The following is a 16043-nucleotide window of genomic DNA, read 5'->3' as shown; positions in this document are numbered from 1 at the left end:
TCGACCTATTCTGGCACTCGATCGAGTGCTTCCTTCAGCCTCTTTACTCGATCGACCAACCTGGGTCTCTTTACTTCTCGATCGACTGTCAATGTCACTCGATCGAGTGACTGGGTAATTAGAACTGCTCGATCGAGTGGTTGAGTTGCTCGATCGAGTGGTGACTTCACACGCAGCAAGCATTTCCTGCAGGAACTCATCTAAGTCGTCTTCTTCATCAGCTGTCAACACCTCGTTACCTTCGTGAAGAAGGTCATCATGAAATTCATCCCACGACGGGATCACAATTTGGAGAAGTCTTGGCTTGATCTGCCGCGAGTGTTAGCTGCGCGACTTGCTCTCTTAACTCCGATATACGAGAATCCGATTGTAACATGATGGATTTCGGTTCGGCAATTGCTTCTCTTGAAGAAGGAGAACCCATTTGTGATATTGGCGTAGAAGGGGTCGAAACGCTCTTTATCTCCTCATACAATCGGGAGAAGGGAACTCCCGCTTGAACTTCTTGTATGCAATGGCACGCTCTACACACCGTGCACTCATAAAGGTCATGCCCTTCCTCGCCGCATCTACCACATGGCTCTGTATGCTCTGTAATCGTAGGCATCTTGACAAATAGACTGTTATCCTGCAAAACTAATCAAGCTTCGCGAAAATGAGATCAGTCTCAAGGAATGAATCCCTTGAGACGAAAGACAAACTTAATTAAAGCAACAAAGATTGCGCCACCTCCCCAAGAACGGCGCCAAAATTTGACACGTCCGTCGCGTACTGTCAAAAATAAACCAACTGGTTCCAACTAACTAATATAGCTAGGGAAGTCGGGTCGAATCCACGAGAGAGGTAGGAACTTTTCTCGCTAAACTAAGTTCGTCAAGGTAACCAAAATGGGGTTTAATAATTGTGATTTCTAAACTAACGAGTAAAAGGGAAGAGGAGTAAGGGTAGGAGTTTAATGAGATAAGAGAGAATAGCTAAGACAAGCGGTTCACCATAATTATCGGGTCGAGTAATCTAGGTCCTAGGACAATGTAGTACGATCTAAGGGGTAGCGAACGTCGCCTTTCGGTCCCTAGTTCACCCTAAAGCGTAAGCGATTTAACTTTCGCCCTCATTTTGCGATACTCTATTGTTCGCCTCATTGGTCTCCCTCTTCCAACCCTTCGGTCCAGGTCAAGGTCCACCGAGAATAAGGGTCTAATTGCGTCGACTCAATTAGGCAATTACAATTATATGTAGCATTTTAACAACATGAACGATACTAGCATTAACTTGATGAATTCGATTACTCTCCCTTCAAATCATGGATCCCCTATAGTCTTAGCATAGGGAATTAGCTACTCGTAATTACTAAATTAACAAAGGCAATAACTAAACAATCTGAATTAAGCATGATGAGAAATCTAATTAATTGAACAAGTATGAAATAAAGAGAGAAAAGGAATTAATTAGATAGATAATACCGAAATTGGGTAACAAAGTAGAGAATCCAAATCCAAGAACAGTGACAAAGTAACCAGAGGAATTTACGTAGTAAAGAAGATAGGAGTAACGTCGTGTTCTCCTCGTCTTATCTTTGTAAAATGTCTTAAACCTAATCCATAGTCTGATTAGCAAAGCCCACGAAAGATTAGGCGGAAAAATAAACTAAAAGCAGACGAAATCCTCTCGATCGAGTAGAGATGTTACTCGATCGAGCTCCAAGTTATTCGATCGAGCCAGGACAGCCGCTCGATCGAGCACTGCTGTATGAACTCCCTCGATCGACTCCTCCAATCAGTCGATCGAGCATCATGGATGGATAAAGCATTCGATCGAGCAATGAAACCACTCGATCGAGCTATATAAGTGCGTCAGGACCTGCGTTTCTCCCTTGCTCAGCTCATGCGTACTCTAAGTGTGAAATTCCTAAGCTCCGGCTCCAAGTTTCCCATAAATGCATACAAATGGGACAATTAAGGCTCGTTTTAGCTCCTCTTCGGTAAATTCCTGTAAAATACAATAAACGGACCAAAGTAGAATATTCGGGGGTATTTGTAGCCAGATGCTACATAAAAAGCACAGAAATGCGTGTAAAAATGAGGTAAAAACCTTATATAAAAGACACGCATCAGCCGTAATCGTATATTAAGTTTGTTAATTCGTTCTATAAGTCGAGAGGCACGAAATCGGATTAGACTAAGCATGTGTAGTAGGACGACCTAGTCATAAACGAGAGTTTATCTAGGACCCGGTCTATGGTTGACACTAATATCGTGAGGTGGGTGTATTTAAGCCTAAACAATTGACAATATTATTATTACCGAGTTTAACATGAATCTATATTTATATTTGCATGTGTGACCCGACTCCCCTAGACTCCTTTTATCATATAGTTTACATCTTTATATTTTCTAATCATTAAACCAACCAACAAACAAAACCAAATGTAATCGACCTTGATAGAAATCTTTCCATAGCATTTCATAACGCAATTCCCGCCTCCTTATGTTCGACCCCTATTACTACATTAGTTTGTGTCTAGGGTAATTATCTTTGCATAAGTGTGCGATAACCTATCAGGATACTTGGTGATTTCGATTAGCTTGAGGATTATGCTTAAAGGTAGGTTATCCTACTCGGTTTCAATGTTGTATAAGCATGTTTGTATGCCTTTCTTTGTCATATGCATCCATGAATTGGTTAGTATGTCATGTGGGTATTGGAAGGGTTGTTATTCATAACATGTGGGATGAAATTCATGAATTGGTCATATGCTTAATGTGGCTCTTCCATTTTCTATGTATAGTTGTGAAGGGATTGTGTTGGAGATCTTTGATGGTGGTACTTGATTGTTGAGGAGACGTAAGACGGTTGGGAAACCGTCTTGCGCTCAGGTCGCCCCTTGGAGCTTCCCACTCCAAGGGGAATGTGCACATTAATGGCTTGAGTACGGAGTGACGCGTGTGGTTGAGACACGACGACTGGCAGAGGATCCGGTTGGCTTCCGGACCCGGTACGCCTGGGCGTGTCTCGGCACCTAGTGTGACGATCGGTATGCCTGGGCGTGTCCCGGTACCGGAGTAGAGGTTGGGGGTATGTCTGGGCGTGTACTGGTACTGGTAGGATGTTGATTTATCCGTGTCTCATTCATGTAATCAACATGTTGCATATTTTCTTATTATGTCATGTCTTGCATTTATCATTGAAAATGACGTTTGTTGTGTCCGTGTAAATGTCACCTATTTTCGGGGTGGCCTGTGTTGATCCATATTATATTTCCGATCATATGGGGAGCAGTTGTTTATAGGTTAGCTTTGATAGCATGCGGGAGGAGGGACGAGGCTTGATGATCTCCGTGTCGGACATGATCGATTAGATTAGCCTAGGAGTCGTGACTTGTAATCTTTCGTTATTCGTTTATTCATTGTAAACCATTAAACATTCTATTTATAAAATTGTTCTTGGATTGTATCTCCAATTTCACTACCTTGGGAAACCGAGATGGTAACGCTCCAATCATCTTGGCCGGATAGTTGGGGTGTTACACAAATGGAAATGGAACTTAAATAATAACTTCCAAAGAAACTTGTATTATAACTTGGAAATGCTAAATGAAAATTGTTTAGAACAACAAAGAAAGCTAAAGGAAATCTAAATTTTATTCTGAAAACTGAAATAAGGCGTATGAAGTGTAAGAAGTGTATAGAAGTGTGTCCTAAATGATGGATTCAACACCCCTTATATAGGACTTAGAGGTTGAAAGGTAAAAGACATAAATGAGGGTCACCCGATCAGGGACACCTAACCCCGATCGGGGTCGTGGAAATCCGACTATTCTCCTTAAAAGCTTGATTAATTAGAATAAGGAATCCAATTACCCGTCTTAAATGCCTATTAATTCCCTCGACTAATTGCACAAAGGGAATCCTAAGCTTGCTCTTTAATCTTCATTTTCGCTTCATTTCTTTACTTATCCACCAACCAAAGTTGGTTTGTTCATGCTCGGGATTTCCCAATTCTTCCCAAAACGCCCCTCCATGGCCAAGTCTTGTTTTCATTAGCCTCGTGAACTTTGGTGCTTGCTAACTTAATGGGAAAAAGCTAACGAATGCTTCATTTCCTACAAAATGCGATGAATACATGCAATACACCTAGAACATGGAATTAGCTCACAAATACACTAATAGAAGTGTAATAATCGAATAAATCGAGCTAAAATAGGGAGTAAAATCATATATAAATTAGACACATCAAACTCCCCCAAGCTAAACCCTTGATTGTCCTCATGCAAGCACATAAAACCAAGAAAAGGGCAATGACTCACTAAACCTCATCAATTGCAAATCCCAATATAAGCTAACAAGCACAATGCATCATAATCCCAAAACAACATAGGCCACCTCGGAAATAGGTTCCAATTACACGGACAGAAAAACGTTAGTTTCAATAAATAAATACAGTGTGACTCAACTCAAAGTATGTGAGTATGCAACACGACTTAAACATGAATGAGACGCTATCAAACAACAACCACTCTGGTACCGGGACACGCCCGAATGTACCCACAACCACCACGGTACTAGGACACGCCCAGACATACCTACAACCACACTGGTACCGGGATACGCCCAGACATACCAACAACCACAAAAAGGTATCGGGACACACCCAGACGTATCGGGTCCGGAAGCCAACCGGATCCCCTGCCAGACGTCGTGTCTCAACCACACGAGTCCCTCCATAACTCAAGCCATTAATGTGCACATCCCTCTTGGAGTGGGAAGCTCCAAGAGGTGACTTAAGCGTAAGACGGTCTCCCAACCGCCTTACATCTCCATAACAACAATTAACACCACCAATGATCTCCAACACAACATAACAATGACCATACATGGAAAATGCAACACAACACCAATTATATGACTCATCATGAACTCAATCCCAACATATCATGGATAAAACATCCTCAAATACCAACATGATATTCAAATTGACTCATACATAAAAATGTTGATGCAAGACATACAAATATGCACACAAAATATTGAAACCGAGTAGCATAAACCTACCTTTTCGCATTCTTCACGAGCAATCCAGTTAATAAGCAAGATCCGTCTGAAAGAGCGTCTCATCCTAAAATACCACATAATAACTATCACCAATAATCCTACACTAATACATAATACAAAACCCCTTATTATTACCCACTAATTACCCCTATTACACATACTAATTACTAATTAATTAACCCAAATAGAATCCCCCAAAAATTAGGGTTCATACTAGCAAGAAAAGATGGGTGTTACTTACAAAGTGGAATGGTGGGAGGGCAATGGTGGGAGATCTCCTAAAGAAAGCTTGAATCCTCATGGAGAAGGTGTTTATGGAGGTTTTAGAGTGAAGGGAGAGGATTTGGAGTGAGAAAGGATAAGATAGAAATGAATTAAGATAAGGTCCGAAATCGCATTTTACGGGTATTGTTCAGTGCCACTCCATCGATTGGCGAGTTCACTCGATCGAGTGTCGAGTCCACTCGGTCGAGTGAACCTCACTCGGTCGAGTGCGACAGATTTCTCAGCAATGACCAGTTTTTTTCGTAAAATAGTCATATCTCACTCGTTTCTTGGTCATTTTGGGCGTGTAACCTACTGTTGGAATCGTAAGAGAACAAGCTATCACCTTTATTTGGAATAACATCAATATATTATTTAGATCTCAAGTTATGACAATTTTAAGATGACCCTTCTATAGGCGGACATTATAACAACTCCACTAAGTCTAGTATAGGTTATACTCGGCCCACTTTATAGTCATACTTCACTCCCGAGTGATCTCTAGTCTAGTCTAAGGTTCTGTCACGCATCCCAAGGTTCTTTTTTTGGGTCCCACAATATCCGGGTATTACAATCTTCCCCCCTTAAAATGAACTTCGTCCCCGAAGTTCGCCTCACTCTCTCTTTTCACAATTATTCCTCAATCTTCTCTCAAGTCTCATTACCGGTTCTCATGTACTCTCTCGCTATTTTAATCTATGATAAAGTACTTCAAGGTTCTTATTGCCATTATCACTTTTATTAATCACACATGTTTATCGTACTTATACCAAGGTTCTTTGCTCAAATCTCATTACTAACTCACGCGTCGTACCCTTTCTTTCCTTAACTCCGAATTATTACATCAACTCCCCCTAAAAGAGAACTTCGTTCCGAAGTTCAACTATAAAACCTCATAATGTGCTCTCATATGCTCATTACCAATTCCACAAATGACCATGTTCCAGGTTCAATACTCTCTCTTACTTATTGCAATTCTGTAATCAAATCTCGTATAGTTATAATTCCATTGATCTAATCCCCCATCTACAAGCTTCCCAAAGGTCAAGTATTATGTCAAACCCACGGTTCTAATTTATAATCTCATAACTAATTCACATTCATGTTGTTTATGTATACATATCTGTCACGGATTATAACTCCATTATGATCACGTATCTATATCACGCCAAATCTCGTACATTAATATGTATGCACATTAATCACGAATATGCGGAGTCTAGGAAACAGTCAGTTAAGGCAAAAAAATTACTCGTTATGTGACTCAACCATATGCAACATTCCCATTTCCGAACATCATGCCACGTATGTACCGCGTCAAATCCACCACATGATCAAACATGTGTTTCCATATCCGTTCTCATCTATCATCAACACTTCCGCTCCAACGGAAGACCACAATCACAATCATGCAAACGACCATTTACTTTACTTTTACACGACAAAATAAAAAAAATCACGTCGATTAACACACATCAAACAAGATTATCACATCATTTATATCATCAATCCACTCGAATCAACAGTTTCCATTTACTTTGAAAAATGCCACACCATATAGTCAAACGTAAACAATTAACAAAGTATCACCTATGTAAGGTCAACATGTTCATCCAAACACCAGTCAAATAATATAAACCGTGAAACTAAGGGTATATACTCAATATTTGGTCGAATAACAGCAAAACAAGGGTCAAGGCAGACCATTTGGTCGAGTGTAGGCGGCCACTCAGCCGAGTAGGTGACCACTCGGTCGAGTGCATGGTTAACTCGGTTCCAAACTTCCCTATTTCAACACAAATGCTATTAGACTCCGATGGTGACTAATACATAATCAAATAACCTAATTAAAATAAACGCACGGCCTTATGGCCATTATTACAACCCAACTAAAAAAACATGATACAACATGGCATTAATACCACTTAAGACAATAATAACATTTCAACTCAACAAAATACTACAACAAGCTCACGATGTATACCACGGACGCTTTACTTGACGATTGGGAGGTAATTTTACAAACAACATCCAAACCACCTCTCATAGGGTCAAAGTCTCCCATAACTATTTTCACACTCATACTCATCTACTTAAATCAAACGGTCATACAATATAATTCAAGTGATCAAAATACCCTAACCACACAATTGGCCCACCTGCATCACATATCGCATTCTTAATTCACAACCATGGAGACCAATTTGGTAGTGCTACACCTACAACTCTATCTCGCAAAATAACATTCCCTGAAACCCAACTCTCAATGGACAACCTCATCTTTTATTTCACAAAGTAATGCTCCCTGAAAACCGACGTTGGTATAATAATATAACCATTAATTACCATATCACGCATGTACAATAACTTCCTAATAGTTTCACCATTCATTTCTTACTATGACTTTAACAGACATCTCTCACCGTCCAATCTCATTGATGACCTCAAGTTCCACCTAGCACTCTCCTATATCCTTGTTTCATAAACTCTTTTTGCCATCTTTCAATTCTCATCAATCCTTAAATTCCATTTACACATTCCTACAACTATGAACAACCCAAGTTATCATCCTATTTCACCCTTGGATACCTCTATTATTTTCTCATTATTCTGCCAAAATTTCCAAGTCATGTTCAACAATAATATTCCTTAATATGCAACCCAAACCTCATTCACTATCCATAAGTTCAAACACTCAACAAATACTCAACCTGGGTCACTCATCACTCATTATCCACAATTACCTCATACAATTATCTTACTCAATTCCAAAACACTCTACGCAAGCTAAAGTCACTTCCTACTACCCCTAGTTTCCAAACATGAATCATACACCTACCTACTTACACGGTCTGAATCCAACTCAAACGAAACTTACCTTAATCCCAATAAAACACATGTTTCACACTCATAACCCTCAAATACAACACCACTCATCACCAATTATTAGCATTTGTCCAACTACCCTCATCAAAACTATCACTCAATTACTCATCAAAACTATACGACCCAAAAGGTAAACAAAGCATTGATCCATATATAAGCAAAACAACACATTATTAACAAACATTGCAACACTACGAAACAATGAAACTACGTTTCAAATAAAAAAATTAAAACTTAATCTTATACACCATGGTATATAAAAAAAATTATTGGGCAAAATTTTAAGGTGAGATTCTCGATTTAAGACCATACACAGCATTATTAACAAAATTGTAAATTTGCGGTACAATAAAACCAAGTATTGAGCACAAAATCAAAATTTGAGCATCAACACTATAATTTTCCACACATATCAACATTGACAATGTTGGGGCACTATGAGAAAATTAAGCTATGTTTCAAATATAAAAATCAACATTTAGCAATGTACACATGAAATCTCAAAAAGAAATTGGTCCACTTTTAAAACGGAAATTTCGATTTAAACCATGTTATTACAGTGATACTCATAAGGTTATTGCCTTAAAGCACCGTTAAGTCAAGTTTAAGATAAAAGAAGGAATCAAAATTTGGTGAAAATTTTAAGGCAGAATTACTAACTTAAGACAATACATAGCATTACTAATAGAAATTGAAGTATTATTACTCAATTAATTAAAGAAGACTTTAAAACAAAAAATTTAAATTTTGGGACCATGCCTCACATCGTTAGACAATATTTAAATTTTTATGACATCATTAGACAAAGAAAGTGGAGTACAAAAAATCGAATTTGTCGGCATAACTAACTTACATGTCCAAAAGTTGAGGCAATTTGTAAAGCAAAACTGCTAGTTTAATGTGACATAATGCAACATCAATAAGAACTAACTAACAAGAAACAATTGGATCATGTTTTGAACGCAAAGATCAAAATCATTCATTTTAAAATATTTTGGGCAACATCTTAAGATGGAATTTCGATTCACGATTATACATACCGTTACCAACAAAGAAAAATCAAAACTTAAGTGTGACAAAGTTCTTGAGCCTCATTAATCAACTAAGCTAAGTTTTTAAATGCGAAAATCAAAACTTCCGCTTGAATATTAAGGTTTCAAAATTTTCGGTATAGAACTTGCAAGACAAGATTTCAAACATAAGAGAAGAATTAGCAATAACAACACAACTTTAGTCCTGGTTAAAAAATCAACCATGCAATAAACACCAAAATAATTATTGACTCGAGAATTTCATAAAATTTTCGGGCAAAATTCAATATGAAATTCTACACTTGACATCATTAATGGTATAAAAGGCGATTAATATCATGAATTAAACAAGGCATACAATTAATTGACCAAATTTGAAGGAATTAGCATAGATTTAAACAAAATCCAATTGGAACAAATTAAGAGCAATGAGAAAACCAAAGCTGAAGGTGGTTTGGGGATCAAGCACTACAAAAATTGGAGCAAGGCATTGCTTGGGAAGTATGTATGGTGGATTGCCTCAAAGAAAGATCATTTGTGGGTGAAGTGGATTTCTCATGTCTATTTGAAGGGCACTCATTGGACCAACTATAATCCCCCTCCTGATTGTAGTTGGTCTTGGAAAAAAATTGCACATATCATGAGCATCTTTAGGCCTGCTTACTTTGTTGATTGCTGGATGGGGAAGCAGGCTGCCTACACTGTGAAAGAGGGGTACAACTGGTTAAGGGGCTCTAATTCTGAAGTCAGTTGGTGGAGAGTTTGCTGGAACTCTATGAATGTCCCTAAAGCTTCCTTTATTTATTGGGCTACTGTTCTAGGCAGATTGCTTACTAAAGATCGTCTTGCTCGTATGGGAGGTGCCTCTGATCTTAGCTGCTTTCTTTGTTACAGTCATGATGAATCCCATGACCATCTCTTTTTTGACTGCGTATATACTACCAGATGCGTGCAGTTACTGCAACAAAAGCTTCAATTTTCTTTTGATCCTCGTGAACTTGTTAGCTGGTATAGAAGAGGGAGAAGGAATAGTCTTTTGGTGAGAAGGGTCACCAGTGCTTGTTATATTCAGTTGGTCTATCTTATATGGCAGGAACGTAACAAAGCAAGATTGTATTCCAAAGTCACCCATCCTGGCATTATTGTTACCCAGGGAATTCAGTCTGTGTGCACTCGGTTTAGAACTCGGAACAAATCTGTTGTTACTAGGGAAGATGACGCTTGGATCCAACATTTGACACAATAGATTGTTAGTAGGACAGTTTTGCTTATACTTGATAGATACTAGTTTGTAAGCAATCACTTATACGAACTTTTTGTACTCTTTTGTTGATGATTAATATACTTAACCTTTCCCAAAAAAAGAAAACCACACACATTGTTTAATTAGCAAGAATTAAGAGAACAAAATGGAGTACAAAATTTAAGTCTAAGCAATAAACATTAACAATGGAGCTTGGGAAATTTTTTCAAGATATCTTGGTATTTTTGTTACGTGAAACGATGAAGAATTGCAGGAAATAAGGTAATAATGCAAATTTTGCGAATTTCACAACCCAGAAAATGGCACTCGGTCGAGTGTTGAGTCCACTCGGTTGAGTGCCAGTTCACTCGGTCGAGTGCCCTCCTCACTCGGTCGAGTGGCCCTACTTCCAGAAAATTTCAATTTTCTGGAAAATTGTCCACTCGGTCAAGTGATAGGGTTCACTCGGTCGAGTGACTGATACTCGGTCAAGTACTAGCTCACAATCGGTTGGGTGCCTCTCTATGGTTTGCAATTTCCGACAAAGGAATACTTTTCTTATACAAGTGAGTATTTACTAACAACTATCACAAATCACAATCAAACTATAGTATTGGTGAAATCCGAATATAGATGCGGTATTAAATGCTAAAGGACGGGGCTAATACCCCTCACACACCAACACGCAACAACCATTCTCAAAACATGACATACGTATCATTACTTTCATCCAACTTCTACATGTTATCACATACCATATAAACAATTATATCATGTAAGAATCCTATCAACTATGCAAATTACGGCTTCAAAACCCATCATATTCATACATGCAACGCTCTTACAAATAAATGTATTTCATATGAAACAATCCTCTACTCACATCACATATATCCCACTCAAGTATGCATTTCCAATTCCATCATTTCAACTATCACATGTCATCATTTACCACACAACTTCTATATCACGTAAGATGTTCAACAAAAGTATAACACATGCATAATCATGCACCATTTCATTTCACGTTTCCTGACACGGCTGTCGCAACCCTATCAAGAATAAAACCAACCGGCTCTAACTAATGCAGCAGAGGTAAGTTGGGTATCGTATCCACGGGGAGGCAGTCACTATCTACTCGCTACTCAGTCTGTCTGTGGTCACACAATGGGGGGTTTGAGTTGTTTAAACTAAACTAATGAATTAAATTAAAAGCAAGGATTGAGAGAAAATAGAAAGAGAGATGCTAGGATGTCGGTTCACCATGATATTATACAAATTAGCTAAAGATAGGTCAGTCGGTCTGATGTGAGAAGGGTAGTGGAAATATCCTCTCGGTCCGCTATCCGCCCTAAAATACTACTAACTTAGATCTCGCCCTCATTAGTGTAGTTTATTGTCCATAACAGGTCTATTCATTCCAATTTCTCGATCTAGGTCTAAATTTAACCGGATTAATTGATTCAGTTGCATGCATTTAACCCAACAGTTACAATTAAATTGTCATCAAACAATTCTCACAACAAAACCTCCTAGCCAATTATCGCGTCGTCTATTTACTATCATGACTCCCCTAATCCTAGCATTAGAGAAATTAGCTATGCATAATGGTAAATAAAGCAAGAACGAAAGATAAAGAAATAATAAACAACGTGATAAAAAGAGTTGTGCAAAAGGGAAATAACATAAAAGAGAGAAAATAAATTACAAGAGTTCGGATCCGGAAAGGGAAGAGGAACGTCGGATAGAATAAGAAACAGAGGAAAAAGTTGTATGAAAGATCCTAAAACCTAATTAAGTCCCTCCTATTTATAGGAGAGATATGTATTTTCCTAAGATACGATGACAAGATATTAAAATCTTGCGTCAGATAGAAGACTACTCGATCGAGGACTTTAGAACTCCTAGATCGAGTAACTACTAGCAAAAACCTCTAAATCGAGGACATTAGGTACTCGATCGAACACTATCAAAAAGGCACCATTCGATCGAGCAATATAGTACTCGATCGAGTGGTTTCCATCGCATAATTCCTGCTTGACGCACTGAACTTCAAACGGCCGCCATTTCTTCGTTACTTGGGAAAACAGAGCGTTTTCGGTGGCGTTCGAAAGAAAAGAGAATAAGCTTTCATCTCCATTTCGAATCACTTGAGTATCAGTTGTAGAACTCGAGATATGGCTCTTCAAAATAGGCACTAGTAATTTGAAGCTCTTATTTTGCTCGCCTAGCTACCTTACTTCTATGCGCATCACAAAATAGTAGTTTCCAAGTTCCGACTGAAATCATCTCCTAAATGCATGCATAGGGACATTTATTAAGCTTGATTATGCTCCTCTCCGGTTCATACCTGCAAATAATATAAGATAAAGCAAAGTAGCCTATTCGGGGGGACATTTGTAGCTAAACACTACACAAAATGCATAGAAATGCGTGCAAATATGGTACAATAAGTCTGTATAAAATGCACGCATCAAACCTCCCCAAACCAAACATTTGCTTGTCCCCAAGCAAACTATATGCAAAACTAATGGAACAGAGAAGAAAACTCAGAGCTAGCTATAAGTTGTCCACTTAAACCGATTTAATGCAGCAAACTAACACTTATAGCAAAAACTGTCAAATGCAAACGAGTTGTAAGATGTTTATAATAAAGCGAACCATCGACCTTGCAAGACCTTTAATGATGGACTCTCACGGGTCACTTTTCTCTCATGAAGCAAAGGGTAAGCATATGAATTGTAAGAGAAGAAGAAAAATAGCCCTCACCTAAACTACGACCGACATAAACATGCATGCAGCTAATATGATAGAAAGTTCTAGCTGCCGTACACATACATCCCAACCAAACAAGGTCTGTCACAGCCGAGGGCTTACAATAATATGGAAAAGTGAGGTAATGGGTAAGAAAAGGGAAAACATTTCTGGAAATTTGAGGTTAACAGTCAAGCTACCTAACTTAACAAAACCAAATGAATCATATCCGATTCTTAATCATTAGAAATAAGCACAAGTGCCCCTTATTTCGGCACACAAACTCACTCAACCAAAACATACTCCTTATAAAATAAAAATAGTGCATAGGAGTGAAAACCGTCAACAATCAAACTTTTTCATCATTTTTTTCATTTTTTTTTTTCGTTTTTTTTTTTTCTGATTTTTTTTTCTTTTTTTTTCATCATTTCAACTCTCCTTCTTCTTCATAAATTACCAACTCCTATAATCAACTACAAACCAAACTCGGCTCAATAAATAATATACCACAAAAACATACACTAAACTAGCTTGACAAGGCAGGCTAAATTTGGATGTAGCTAAGGGTCAAAAGGCAAATTTGGATAAAATGGAGTTTATGGGTAAAAATTAAAGAAAATGAAATGTAAACACCTCCCTGCATGTGACACCAACCACTAACCCGAATGTATGCAGGCAATAAGCAATTGAATTTCATACTTGTGAAAATTAATGTTACATGTTATGCAAGGAGTAACTACTCACAATCCTACATGAACTGGTCATAAATGACATCAGTTATTAAGGCTCTGAAACTTAGAAATTATAAGTAGATTGCCAAAATTTCAGGTCAAGTCTATTCGTTCAGCTAAATTTTAACATGAACTCGTAGATTATGCAATAAGACAAAGCTAATAAGATATCAATTTTTGCAAGGCTTAAGTAAAAGGGACTAAAATAGTGTAATTTCATCATTGAAATCTACCGTTCCGACTCAACCTATTTGCAATAGTAAACGTGAAATATTTTTAAATTTTTCAAATTTTTTTTTATGAACTTGGACTTTTATAAAAATAAACAACAATGCATACAGAAATTAAACGTGACAACGGAAATGCGATAAAAACAACATGCAGACATAGATATGGATGCATATCCTCCCCAAACCAAACCGTACAATGCCCTCATTGTACTCAAAAATAGGGAAAGGAAATGCAAACTGAAGAGAAAGAGTCGAGCATCAAAAAACTTACAAAAGCATCGAAGTAGGGACCTCCTCAAACCAGCCAGCAACATGGGAGGTCACTAACAGCTTCATAAGCGTCACTGTAAGCGAATCCAAACAACTGAATCTTAATAGTACTCAATCGAGAGAGCAGTGTACTCGATCGAGCACATTGGCCTGCAAAAGTGGTCGATCGAGGAAAAAAGATTACTCGATCGAGATGTCAGTTTCTGTGGGTGCTCGATCGAGTAAGATAAGCGTTCGATCGAGGGAGTCAAACACTCGATCGAGCAGAAAATAGGTCGATCGAAGGCTCCCTAATGCGCGTACTCCTAGGCGTCAGTAAAGCACCTGCAAAGACGCAAATAGCAGCCATAAAAATGACGAAAAACCAAGTCTAAATTGTTCACAGCCTATGGTTGTAAAAACCAATTATTACACATAAAACAAAAACTAAAATGTTCGTAAATCAATTGAAAAGTTTTAAACTCCGGGTTGCCTCCCGGACAGAGCTAGTTTCATACAGGTCCCAGCTCGACCTCTTTTTGTCTACACCTCAGCTAATCCAGTGGTCACAATCAAAGCAACTCAAAGCTCTCAGCAACCGATCCTAAATCTGCGCATGTGCTACACAAAAGCATAAGTAGCATCATAATACAGGCGGAGCATATAAGAGCACTATGAGGTACCGTCTTAACTTAACAAACCTCCGACGAAAGGTTTGGTGAAACATTATTAAATGATTTTTCAGAACGGGAGAGGGCGGAGCATCGAAACATAAAGCAGAGGTCACATGAGTGAATTTACTATCCGCCATACCAATAATTATGAAGTTATCGTTAATTACCTCAGGTCGGTCGCTCCTAACGTTTGAATCATTGATAAAAGAGTAAATTACCTGTACCGTGCTAGGAACATTCACTGACTCAGCTACCTTCTCGTTCCCCTCCTTTTTCGGTTTTGTCCCATGTATTGCAGCCTCTAAAGCATCCAGCGCGGCTTTCCAAATGGGAGATTCACCATAACCATTGTCTTCTTTCGCATCGTCATCTGGAATAGGCGTAATTGACGAGTCAACACTGTTCACAACTAAATCACTCGATCGAGAATGAATAGTGCTCGATCGAGTGATTTCTTCCTCTGTAGTAATCGATCGAACAGTATGGGGTGTTCGATCGAGGTCTTCCTCATAGAAACTGTTCGATTGAATGGTGTAATATGCTCGATCGAACTCCTCCTCACATAATTTATTCGATCGAACATTGTAGCTAGTTCAATCGAACTTTTGATGCTGAATCATGGTGAAGTATTCGAGAAATGCTTCATCTTCATTAGCATCTTCAATATCCGAGTCATACATATCTTCATCATCAATAGACAACTCAGGTCCTTTATGGGAAAGACCGCTTTCGGTACAAACAGCATACATCGTCTCTGAGTGCCTACAGTCTAACTCGGCAGCTAATTGAGCTATTTGAGATTCAAATAGCTTGATGTGAGCCTCTCTAGATTTCTCAGTTTCTTGCGCTTGAAGTGCAAGTGCCTTCACCAAGGACTTCAACTCAGCAATTTCTTCATTCTTTTTAATGGGAGGAAGGGTTTCTTGTTGA

The 16043-nt window shown here is 38.4% G+C and overlaps 1 protein-coding gene across 1 annotated transcript; it reads left to right on the top strand.

The window, feature by feature from the left end:
- Positions 1 to 9872: 9872 nt before the first annotated feature.
- On the top strand, positions 9873 to 10478 carry LOC141640802 (uncharacterized). The gene has a single exon (XM_074449482.1). It carries the CDS (start codon positions 9873 to 9875, stop codon positions 10476 to 10478), a length of 606 nt encoding a protein of 201 aa, XP_074305583.1.
- Positions 10479 to 16043: the final 5565 nt, after the last annotated feature.

The sequence above is a fragment of the Silene latifolia genome, chromosome 2, assembly GCF_048544455.1.
Source record: "Silene latifolia isolate original U9 population chromosome 2, ASM4854445v1, whole genome shotgun sequence".
NCBI classification, from domain to species: Eukaryota; Viridiplantae; Streptophyta; class Magnoliopsida; order Caryophyllales; family Caryophyllaceae; genus Silene; species Silene latifolia.
This window is presented reverse-complemented; position numbering and strand designations above follow the sequence as displayed.

Bases quoted from the DNA above. Each gene is read 5' to 3' on its own strand.
- LOC141640802 (XM_074449482.1), top strand. From the start codon at position 9,873: ATGAGCATCTTTAGGCCTGCTTACTTTGTTGATTGCTGGATGGGGAAG.